Source organism: Macrobrachium rosenbergii, chromosome 10 (assembly GCF_040412425.1).
Source record: "Macrobrachium rosenbergii isolate ZJJX-2024 chromosome 10, ASM4041242v1, whole genome shotgun sequence".
NCBI lineage: Eukaryota > Metazoa > Arthropoda > Malacostraca > Decapoda > Palaemonidae > Macrobrachium > Macrobrachium rosenbergii.
This window is the reverse complement of record NC_089750.1, coordinates 67,492,207-67,504,975: the sequence shown is the minus strand read 5'-3', so window position 1 is coordinate 67,504,975 and position 12,769 is coordinate 67,492,207. Positions and strand designations below refer to the sequence as shown.

General features: G+C 34.8%; 2 protein-coding genes across 4 annotated transcripts in view; both read left to right on the top strand.

Annotated features, from left to right (window-relative positions):
- Positions 1-4,243, top strand: part of LOC136842773 (peptide methionine sulfoxide reductase MsrB-like) — a 31,739-nt gene extending 27,496 nt beyond the window's left edge. For all 3 annotated transcript variants that reach the window (XM_067110594.1, XM_067110593.1, XM_067110595.1), the window contains exons 4-5: positions 663-813; positions 2,415-4,243. In XM_067110594.1, coding sequence (XP_066966695.1) covers positions 663-813; positions 2,415-2,522 — 259 coding nt within the window. In that variant the 3' untranslated portion in view covers positions 2,523-4,243. The remainder of the gene's footprint in view (positions 1-662; positions 814-2,414) is intronic.
- A 7,319-nt stretch (positions 4,244-11,562) lies between these two features.
- LOC136842771 (uncharacterized) overlaps positions 11,563-12,769 on the top strand; it is a 53,798-nt gene continuing 52,591 nt past the window's right edge. Inside the window, exon 1 of the mRNA XM_067110591.1 lies at positions 11,563-11,629. The gene's annotated coding sequence lies outside the window, so the exon portion shown is untranslated. The remainder of the gene's footprint in view (positions 11,630-12,769) is intronic.

Below are 12,769 nucleotides of genomic sequence, written 5' to 3'. Positions count from 1 at the left end.
AGCATATTTTCAGGGGACAGTACATAGGTTGAAGTAATACTGTATCAACTTGTGTAGTTATTTTCATTCATTTGAGAAATTGAGTCTTAGATCATATATTTCATGCAATTGCAATGTATGGAATATATTTTCTAGTTAGTCTAACATCTGATGTCATCATTATTTACTTTATTTTTCAGTAACTCATTCCTTGCCAATACTAGATGAATGACTTTTACTGAAACTCAACCTTGTACTGTATATGTTGCGTTCGTATCACTGGTTCTTGCCTTTTTATCTATCAGCTAATATCTATTCTTTAGGAGAATTGTAGGGAAGACTCATATTGATATCATTGCACTTAGCGCTGCTGTTTGTAATACTGCATTGTACTTGGGTGCCTATAGTTGGGAAGAATGTTAGACATTGGCATCTGTTATATGCTTCCTTTAAGTGTTACATTTTATTGTGTCAACATTTTTAGTGAATTACCATTATGTGTTGGGACTACATGTTGGATATCATCAGTATGTGTACTTTCCTTTTTCTAGGTTATTTGCACCATGATTTTTAAACCTTTATACTAAGTTCACCTCTAATGCTGTGTTACGTTATCAATCATGCTTGTACATAAGTTGTTCCTAACTGATAAAAATCTAAGTCACCATTTATAAACCTTTCAGCTCAAAACACAAATTTGAATCTGGCTGTGGTTGGCCCTCATTCCATACTGCTGAAGGAGATCCAGGAGACAAGGAAGCCAGCACTAGTCGTATAGAGACGCGCACTGACATGGGCTACATGATGGTGCGAACAGAGGTTTTGTGCAAGAATGTAAGTTTTTAAATTCGGATGGAGCTGTTAAACAATTTGATTTCCAAAATATTAAAGGAATCATAGGATTCTGAATTTAACATAAAATCTTTTACAGGTTAAAGTAAAAAATCTGTGGATTTCTAAATTTGTTTCATTAATGAAGCAGTTGGCATTTTTGTTTGAAATATTACGATGTTTATGTCCCTCTTCAGTGGCACCCCCTGCAGTGTGCCTAGCATGGCACACTGTAGATGAGACTAAGGTTCTCTGTTGCATTCCTTCAGCCCAGCTGTCTTGCTTTCTGCCTCATACTTTGCATCTGCACTGCAGGGTCTCTTCCCACCTAACTGTCCAGAGTTGTAGTGTTTATCTTGTCCCAGATTTTACCTCTCATTAAAAGCAATTCCATCTGCTAGTCTAATAAGAATCTAAGATAAGTAACTTGGTTATCATATGGTTACTTGATGTTATCAATGTTGACATATTGTCCTCTGTATGTTTGTTGGAAGGTACATACCATTGTCATACTAAGGCTGTATTTTTTTTTTTGTACCTGGAGGACAGACTGATGGACATATTAGAATAAAAGAAAGCATCCTTAATTCTTGGATAGTGAGGAACACCTTCAAGTCTTGTGAATTCCATACCTGGTCATTGGTCAAAACATTTGCTTTTCTATCAGTTGTAAAAGTTTCCAGTCCCCTTCTTGCAGAAGGGAAAAGAATTTAGCCAAGTGCACAGTATATGCAGTTTTGGACTTTTGGACCTTTTGAATGTACTGTATATCAGTGTATACCAAAATAATGGGGCTATGCAAAAATCTGAGTCCTAAATTAACTCAATGTAACTGTTTTGACTTGATGTGGCCCCATCTCAGTATGCAGAGAATGCCAGTTAACACCAACAGTGGGAGATTGTCTCCAGTTGTGGAAAAGTATGGGAGCAGAACCTTGAACCGTTTAAATGGTTCAGGAAAGTTTATGTGAATGTCCAAACTTCAGTCAACAGCAATGTCAAGTTTTGAAAACAAATCTTATGCTGAAATTTTGACAGAATCTTCATCATTTCGTAATTATGAAGGCACCAAAGATTTTAGAACTATAATTTAAAATTTACTAGTAAAAGCAGAACCCTTCTATCACTATGGGAGTGAAGTGTTTTGGCTCAAAAAGCAGAGCCCTTCAGCCCTATGGGAGTGAAGTCTTTTGATTCAGTGGTCTGGTTAAACTACTTGATAATAATAATAATTCTAATACAATAATAATGACATATTTTTCGGAAAGTTTACAGTGAGCATTGGGCTGTCTCTTCAAAAAGAGTGTTGGTAATGCCGTACTCATTTTACATATAAAATATACCTTCAGTAATTTGCTTCTTAAATGTTTCATGGATTTCAAAGTTATAGTGCTGCTGAAAACGAATATGTGTGTATGTGTTTGTGGCAGATGATCATCAGCTTCTGATAATTATGGCCCTACTTGTGAATATCTCATTGCACAGAATATTTCCATGTTTATGAAAAGTTATAATTAAAACATTTTTCATGGTGGAAATTGATGTTTCGTGACGGTACTAGAAAAGTCAAGAGGTTGTGATGAATACTTTTCTTTTCTTTTTAGTGTGAAGCCCACCTAGGCCACGTGTTTAAGGATGGTCCTGAACCAACTGGTCTCCGTTACTGTATTAATTCTGCATCTCTAAAGTTTGCCACTAAGAAGGTTAAGTAAATTTTGAAGTATTTTTACTTCTCACAAAAGTTGAGAATGAAAATTTTATTTTCTTGACTTTACTGTAGATTCATTTGGAGTTGATAATCTGGTTTTAGCATTTTTTGGGAGATGTGTGACATTTATTATACCTCTGATTGATTTTTAGTGATCTTAAGTATTTTCTGTTTATCCACAAACTTGAGATTTTTCCATGAACTGTGGAGAGGACTGTTAATTTCATATTCAGATCTCTGATTATAGAATATTCCTGTATCCTACTTTGCTTATTCATTTAACATTTTATGGAACTGTATGTTTATATAAAAATTTTATAGTATACATAAATTGTTAAACAAAATAGAAACTTCAGTAGAGCAGGAAAACTTGAGAGATCAACAGTTTACTATAGTTTTTCATGTTATGACATCATGTACTTTAATAATATTGTTTCAGCTAATTCAGTTTGTAGTAGATATTGATTTACTAATTTGTTGGAGGTACAGTATATCTTTTTCTTTGATTTGGTAAGTCTGTTTTTACTAACCTGACAGTGGTAAGTATTTTAGTACTGTGATATATTGTATATGATAGTGTGGTAGAAATATTTTTGGGTGTAACATGGTGATGTACTATCTAGTCTGGTACCAGTATAGAGCATTTATAGAAAGAGGAGTATTGTTATTTTAGAACAGGCAGTCCAGTTAAAATGATTCAACTTGTATGAAAAAACAAAATGGCTTTCTAAGTTTGTTGATAGATTCATGCCTTTAAGCAGTCATGTTCATTTTCATGAACACGTTGTTGCGTTACCAAGCAGATTTAAAACTGGCATGTAGAATTATGAAGTAAATGGAAAGGAAAATATTTTAATAGAATTTTACTTAAATATTGTACAGGAAATTTCTCAGGGATAAGGATAATTTTGTGTGCAACCTTGAGAATTTGGTTTTGTAGAACCCTGTAGTTTGTCATTTGCTGCAGTTAATGAGACTTCATTAAGTTACCTAGGATTTTTATTATCTCTTTTTTCATTGCTTTAAATTCTCTTGAAATTTGCCAATTTGACATGGTATTTCTCCTTGTATTTATGACCGTTGCCAAGTTACAGCAGTAATGTTCAGTAATTTCATATACTACAGTGAACTACCCTTGTATTGTTTTTACTTCAGAAATTTATGATTCTTTTACTCTATCTGGATTTTCAAGGGATTAAAGAGGGAATGTTTATAGTGTGGGAATATGAGAATAAGATAATTTTAAGATTGGTTCTTAGAGTGTAGGGTTTCTTAAACTTATGGTTGTGTATTTGTGAACAACTGTTCCTGTATTGTTCCTATTAGTGAGTGAATGGTAGTTTACCTGACATTACAAGGTACTGCGCCTTTTGATTCAGTGAACATTGTGCATTGTTTTTGTACTGTACTGTAATAGAATTATGTTACTAGATGGCCATTGGTGTAGTAGTATTAGTGTTCTTGAGTCCATTGTAAATTCCTAGTACAGTACAGTAGTTTTTGAGCAAACTAAATTCTAAGCATTTGATTCTATTTATGCCTCTTGCATTAACAGAAGTTTGTAGGTTTCACATATATTGTAAAAACTGTACCTGGTGGGGGATAAATATGTAATTCCAAATTAATTCCATATTTAGTATTAAATATACCTACTCTGTAAAGAAGTTATTCTAGTCTTATACTTTTATGCGGAATGTTTTTTCATTAAAGTTGATATCCTTGAAATGCTATTTGTTATTTGTTTTTTCCTACTATTAGAGAATACTATATAGAAATCAGTGTATTGTCTCTCCTAACCTTTGTATTATGTCATATACTCACTGCTGGCATACACGTGTTCAGCACACTTAAGATAGTACCAGAGGTATTTTGCACCCTACTTTGTAATACTACTATGGCTCAGTCAAGCATTATTGCACATGATGTATTTGTGAAATATGCTGTTTAACAGGCCTCTCCTCCTTTCATCCCCACTACCATTTTTAATATTATTGTCAAGCACCCTCATCCGGTCACATTGACTCAGAGTCTCACAGAGTGGCTGAAAATATTGCAGGAATCTTCAGTCTTCATACTGTAATTGGAATGAGCACACTTTTCAGTAATAATTAATGTCTTTGCTGAATTGACATTCATGATCACATTTTTCAGAATCCTGTTCTTAGTTAATCTTAATCATTAAGCTATAAGTTCAAAACCCCATGGTACATTTATATTTGTTCAGTAGCTTGGTGAATGTACAACTCCAAATACTTTTATAGATTTACTTCTTAGCGAGCATATGCTGCACACTAAGGGAAAAGTTTATCTTTTACTTTTTCATCCATTCTCTTGGGTCTTTTTTTTCACCACTTGTCCGATTTCCACTTTCACATGCTTCTTTTTCGACTGAGAACAGTTAATTTGTGCTGGGTTTATGAACTAGTGATGAAGTTAGGTTTTTCATGTGCTTAGTGCTTTTTTTAAGATAATGTTGAAAATACATATGGTGTACTTAAAAGAGTGCCGTGGGATTCCTTGAAATGTACTGATCTCTTCTTTAACTAAACTTATTACATGGAATAGGAAAGGTTTTGAGTCATTTGATAAACAAATGTATTCTTGAGTAAATCTTTTAAGATATTCCCCACTATTAGTAAAGAACTGCCATACTGTATTTTATTTGGCTTGCTAAGTCTATGTTTGTAGTTAGCTTTGTCTGAATTTTCTCTTGAGTGAATTCAGTTTCATTTTATTGATGCTAGGAATGCCAATATTGATTTAAAAGAAAGTTGCACTTGGTGAATGAGCTTACTTGATAGTGCCATTGGGCATTTATTTTAGGTGACATTGGTGATGTAAATAGTATCGTAGTATTTTGGAACATGTCTATTGTCCATATGTGTAACCTTGTAGGTGTGAGTACTCTTGATGCTTTGCTCGGTATAAAACCAGAATGAGAGCTTGGCTGCAGTGTTTCATTCCTGGCTTACTGTAACCTTATGCGAGGGTAGAAATATGAGTCAGGTGTCTGGTTAGGTCACTACTGTACACTGTATTATGATATTACAGTATCTCTCAACTAAGCAGTAACTCAAAAAGTACGATGACAATTTATACGTAGTATGAGCACAGAACGTGAAATAAATTTATGTAAATACAAACTTCTTGTCTTAGTAGCAGGAAGTGCCTTTCTCATATCACCGTAAATACCCTAAAACTACTGTTGTAGCATGCTGGAAGAGTAAAGGACATTTTGTGTTGTTGGGTAAGGGGCTTCATGTATTGAGTACACTCACTTTGTTCTTAGATAGATCAGTCGTCTTAGTTTGTTCCATCACGTTGTATTTGGTCTGGGGATCTGATTCCTAACCCCGTGCTCAGTTCTTCCTTGTCTGCTCAGGACCAACAGCAGTCATTTTCAGTTGTTTGCTTTTTTCATTAAGAAAAACGTTTCAAAGAATGTTATGGTGATGATGATAGAGCTCATGGCAAATGATTATTTCTGTCTCCCCTCCTAAAGCCTACAGAAGGACAGAGCTGTGTTTGCAGGATGGTGATGCTAATGATGGTGAAGGACAATTTATATTTTTCATTAGGCGTAAAAAATGACCTTGATATAAATTTGAGTGTTTTTCTACTGGACCACCAAGGCTGGTCTACAACATGGTGTGACAGGACCCTGAAATGTTCAAGAAAGATGTACCACAACATAATGTGGACAATGTCCATTGCTGACACATATGAGCATCAAAACAGGAGTAAATAGAAAAATCTGTCTTTTCTTGACAATTATTATTTTGATTTGCTAGATGTAATATCAGTTAACAGGATGTAGTCTCAGTATGCTGCACTTGTGTCTTATAAGGAACAAGAGGAGAAAACAGAACTTAAAATTTTATACCAAAACGACTGGAAGACATGCTAATGTCAGAATGTATGAGTACTTGGTTACATTGTTTCAGTTATATCATCAAAGCAGAGAATATGACATGCTAAAGGTAATATTAACAGCTTGTCAGATTTGCCAGAGGAATGTAGGTGGAATTTAAGGATCAGACCGCATGTTGAGGATGTTTCACACTAAGTTCTAGCCTGGAGGACCTCAACTTTGCCAGTACTACACTAAGTCAAATGGGCAAAAAGAACCATTGACAGCATGGTTACAAAATTTATCTAGATTGGTAAGGTAAATGCTAATGAGAGAAAACAGCTGGATGGTTGAGAACCAGGGAGGCTACAATTTTAGAACAAAAAATAATTAAATATCCTCCTTAAACTCACTGGCACATTTCTTTTGTCACTCTTAGTGACCTGTAGTTGGTAAAATATCTTCGCCTCCCAGCATTTATGGTTGGCATCCTGGAAAGATGTGAAAACGTCATAAGTTCAAATCCATAAGTGGGACATTTTGGGGGCTGATTTGTAAGATGCTGAATTGTAAAAAATGCTAGACTATTAGATGTCTCATGAAATTTTGAGTATACAGTACTGTACACTGTATCTATACTTTCTTGCATATTTTCTTAAGGGAGTTCATTTGAATGCCAGTGTTCTTGTACATTACATAATAAACAACATGTGCAAGAATATTGAGCAGAATTTGGTATAAGTCCTGATGATTCAAGAGTTATTTTGGTGAAGTTGACATTGGTGGTTAGCAAGGAGCAGATGATGCATTGTGGGCAGAATCAACTAAATCTTACCGTATGTTTAACAGAGATACCTATTCACAAGCTCCTCTTCTTTCAGGCATACTGTTGAAAAAATGGATTGTTCCAGCTATTGTAAATATGATCTTGTGACCAGACAACATCATTGATGGAAACTGGATACAACACCCTGTGATAATGTCAGGTCATATAAGTTTAAACAATAGGAACAGTTTTGATTTTTCTTCAGTTTTGTTCAGTCAGTTGACACAACAAGTAGAAACCAAAATTCTTCCATATTTTTGCACAAGTGAATCATCAGTTGAAGTTAGTGTAGCACTAGGTATTAGGTATATTTAGAGTTTACATATTAATATTTCAGTCTACTGCCATTGTTGCCAATTAATTTGAAAAGCCAGAATCATACCTTGGCTTATGTTTATACCCCATTTCAGTATGCATTTATTAGTCAGTTTAGAATGGACCTATTAAGTTATCTCGCAGTACTATTGATGTCTACCCAAAACCATTGACTTTACGTGTCAGTGTATCAGCTGTATTTAAAACACTGAGAAATCATCATATTACAAGGAATCTTCACGTGTAATAAGTGCTGTATAGAGTATGTCACCTGTGGCAGTGGAAAGTAGATTAAAACACTTGCATAAGTCCTGTGGCTATACCACCCAAACTATTTTACTGGACCTAAAGATGTGTATGGCAGGCCTTAGGAAAGATTAGTTGTGTCAAAATAACAGTGCGTTAAAATCTAACATTCCCCAAAGTAACAACACAGCATGCGAAGATAAAAGCATACACTTACAATCTATAGGTATTCCTTTTCTCTCTCTCTATTAATTTTCATATCTGTAATTTTAAGCCTGTTGAAGATATTTGAACTTAAGCAGACAGAATGTCTGTTCATCTGCCTAGCCAACAGTCTCTCTCTCTCTCTCTCTCTCTCTCTCTCTCTCTCTCTCTCTCTCTCTCTCTCTCTCTATCTATATATATATATATATATATATATATATATATACAGTATATATATATATATATATATATATATATATATATATATATATATATATATATATATCAGTACAGGTTCACACTCCATATATATATATATATATATATATATATATATATATATATATATATATATATATATATATATATATATATATATATATATCAGTACAGGTACACAATCCATAATATATATATATATATATATATATATATATATATATATATATATATATATATATATATATATATATATATATATATATACATACTGTATATCAGTACAGGTCCACAATCCCTTATCCGAAACCCTCGGAGCAAGTGTGCTCCGGTTTTGGATTTTTTCGGATTTCGGAACTGAAGGTTGCACCTTAGTGCACAAGCACATTTCATTTCCAACAATCACATGTCATCCGATCCTTAAAGTTTTGCCCCAAGTCTGGATAATGAGAGATGCATTTTCGGTAGATTGCTTGAGGATATGCTTCATGTGCAGGTTTCAGTCTTGTGGTAGTAGGCTTCCTATGCCTGTCTCAGTTTCGGTAGATTTCACCGATAAGGTATATGTAGTTAGCTTTAAACTAATAGGTTCAGGAGCAAAAGTTCATTAGGTTAAGCGCGAATCATCATACATCCAACCAGGCTGATCAAACTTGTGGCTTGTGTAAGACAGCAAGTACTGACATAAACAACCGAATAGAGAAACAACTGTTTGCTGATGTTAGTTACCGTAATTACACAGGTTGATTAAGAGTTGTGTTACAGTTGTCGACTTGGTAAAGACTTGCTTATTTTCAGTGTAATCCCATGAATGAAAATAAAATATATTTTTATTCATCCTTCACGCAACGGAGGTGTTAAGAAAGTATGCCACCAAGTGTAAGCAGCAGTTTATCACTGTCTGAAGAAACGAATAATAAGCAGACTGCAAAATGGTTTGGAGGCAAAAGCAACGTCGGAAACTGGCAAAATCACAAATGTACTTCATTTAATTTACTGCGTTTATAAATAAACCCAACTTCGATAATTTACGAAAGAAACGTATCTGAATTGAGTTCCATTCGGCAACTGTACAGTGATCATGTCGGTAAAGCGCAATCAGCTGATTGCTTTAAGAATATAAACAAAGCCAGAATGCAAATGGCACGTGATAGCTCTATTCATATTTTGTAATACGATAATGGTATGGCAATAATACACGCAATATGATTTGATACAGTAAAACAGGAGTTTTATTGGAGTTATCGTTATTCTCAATACAACTATTATTCGATTTTTGCAAATGGATATCTAACCGGGGCAACAGTCTCTCTCTCTTATACTTAATATGATGATGCTCCATCCTCCAAGAAAAAAACGGGGTTTGAACCCGAAGGGAAGTGAAAACCCTATTTTTAGTCTGGGAGCCGCGAGAGCCTCATGCAGTTACGTCTGCCTTAGGCAGTGCCCAGGCTAAATCCCTTATCAGAGAACTTATAGCACAGAGTTGGCACGTATTCATTCCGGTTAACGGAAGCTTGTCACTATTGTGATAGGATATCAGGTCTCGGGGGGTCTGCACTTTGACCCCCTATCCGCCGCATTGATGAACCAATTCATGGCTAAACATCTCCACTGGTTACAACTTTCCATGAATCGGGTCAAAACGCGCTACGCATCTACTGCGCATGCGCATGTTGCCAACCCAAAGTTTTTCTAGCCGCGCTTTTTGGTGTGAGTGATAAAATCTTTTCCGTCGTATTTGAAAAAATTCCGGTTTTTAGAATTCCGGATTAAGCGATTGTAAACCTGTACCGACATAAACAACCGAATCGAGAAACAGCTGTGTGCCGACGTCATTTACCGTAGCTATCGAGCGTTTATTAAGAGTTGCGTTAAAGTTGTCAAGTTGTTAAAAGTGCCGATTCTCAATGGCGGCTTCAGTAAGTGAAAATAAAATACATTTTTATTCATCCTTCACGCAATGGAGAAGTAAGACAGAATACCAGTAAATTACATCTGCAGGTTATAGCCGAGGCTGAACAAAGTGAATAACGGGCTGGCGAAAGTGATCTCCGGAACTGGTGAAACACTTACTGCTTATACAGCCAAGTAATGTGCACGTTTGAAACTCAATTTCGCAAATTTGCAAGAAAAGAGAAGTCTCCGAATGATCACTTTTCTCCAGTTCTCCAGAAAATATTTCAGTTTTTAGAGCTTTCCGGTATTTAGAATTCCGGATAAGAGACCGTTAATGTATATGTATATATATATATATATATATATATATATATATATATATATATATATATATATATATATATATATATTATATACACTGTATATATATACATATATAATGTGTATATATAATACATATATCATATATATATACACATACAGTATGCTGTATATATATAATTAAAGTACGTTAGAAGCCTTTCCCCGGTGGGGGTTAGGATTTGCAGTCAGTGCACCTTACGCGGTGCACTTTGGCATTACTTAAGGTTCTTTGCAGCGTCCCTTCGGCCCCTATCTGCAACCCCTTCCACTGCTTTGACTGTACCTCCGTTCATAGTTTCCTTCTTATACGTTGCTTTCCACCTTCTCCTATCAATTGTTTCATAGTGCAGCTGCGAGGTTTTCTTCCTGTTAACCTTTCGAACCTTTCTATTCTCAATTTCCCTGTCAGCGCTGAATGACCTCATAGGTCCCAGTGCTTGGCCTTAGGCCTAAACTCTGTATTCAATTCCATTCCTTTAGAAGCCATTCACAATTTTCATACATGAGAAGATGATAATAATAAAGATACTGTGCAATATTAATGAAAATAAAGAATATCAACACTAGTAAGGAATATTCGCTTTTCCTTTCCTCGTAGGCCTATACTTGAGGCGTGGTAAGAGTAAGCTTCAGTGATATGATGGGCACACAATCTAAGCACTTCACTTAGACGTTATGTTAGAACTGTCATTGCGGATGAAGTATGATAACACTGCTTACTTTGAATAGGAAATTAAGATAGGTTTTTGGCAAAGAGAACAAGGCACTGTAATGATGAAATAAAAAAAAGAAACAGGAAAAGTGACACTTACAATCCTCCTTTTTTTTAAAGTTAATATGTATGGCAGTGTATGTAGGAAAAATCAGACTATTCCCCCTTTCATTGAGCTTAAAGATTTTTCCTCATTATAAAATGGTACTTGGATTGAATAAAGTGTCAAAGTGATTCGTTCTACAGTGGTGGTGTACCTGTAGGTTTGTAATTCATTCTTAAAATGTGCTGAGATTTTACCTTAATCTGTTATGACCTCATTACCAATTCTTTATTTATATTGTTTCCAAAAATTATGCTGAAGTTTCAGCTTCGTCTGTCATGAACTCAGTACCAATTCTTTATTTACATAGGTCCTTTGATCGTGGCCTGACTGACGAGCGTCACGAGAAAAGGTGGCAAAAGAAGTTGCTGGAGGTAAGTGTGAATCATTTTTTAATCTTACTTCCTTTTGGCCATTAAAAACTTCGTTTGTATTTATTGTTTTGTGATATAGTGAAGATGGTAATGCATTTTGCAAGAACCAACATAATCTCTGGTGAGTGGGTTTTAATTTGATGATGTAAACCGCTAACGTAAAAGATACATTTACTTGGGGTTGATAGAGTACTATGACAAACAGTTGCTCTTGAGGAAAAAAAGCTAGGACAGGCATAAAGAGTACAGTATACATAAGTGAATGTTACGTAAAGAAAGCAGAGTCATTCTATCTTAAAATAGTTCACCCTAGGATACTTTTATTGCACAGATTAATCTTTTGTAGGTGGCTGGCTTGTCAGATGTGAGTTCTACATAAAATCTGTCTTATTAACTTTGCTTTTCGTGATAGCTTACTTTCAATTTCTGTCCATTAAAAATCCATGGTAATTCTGATGTCTTGTATTTTGGTCAAAGCGGAGACTTTCAAAACACCTGTACGGTATTCCTCATCAGGGTTCAGACTGAAGAAATCTTCGTTTTGAGTACTGATTAGGATCACCGCTTGAATTTTTTTTTTTTTTTTTTGTAAATTTTGATCAAAATACAAGACAATGGAATCACTGGAAATATAATGGACAATATTAGTAGTAATGATAATATTGATAATCTGTATCAATTTTTTAAGTAATTACTGTATGAGGAAATATTTACTACAGGTTTCTTTATCATTAGCTAATACGCTTTCCCGTGAACTTATGAAGACAAAAAATATATAAATGAAGTTAGAGAACTGGATATCCTCCTTAAAGAGTACGAGCACCACACACTTTTAGTATACAGAACTCTGAGAATATTTATTACTGGTATGTAATATTTTCCATTTTATATTTTTTTTACAATATCAGTACAGTGAACAGCGCTGTTAACCATTTTCACTGTACTGATATTGTAAAATTGGAAAGAGTATATATATATATATGTGTGTGTGTGTCTGCCATTGTAATAGCCACAATACCCTCTCAACTTCTCGAAGTTTCCCCGCTACCAGACATCATAATTGCTTCATATTTCTTGAGCTTGGATCCAAAGGCTTTGTAGCGACAAGCGTATCCAAAAAGCGCGTAGAATTCGAGAAGT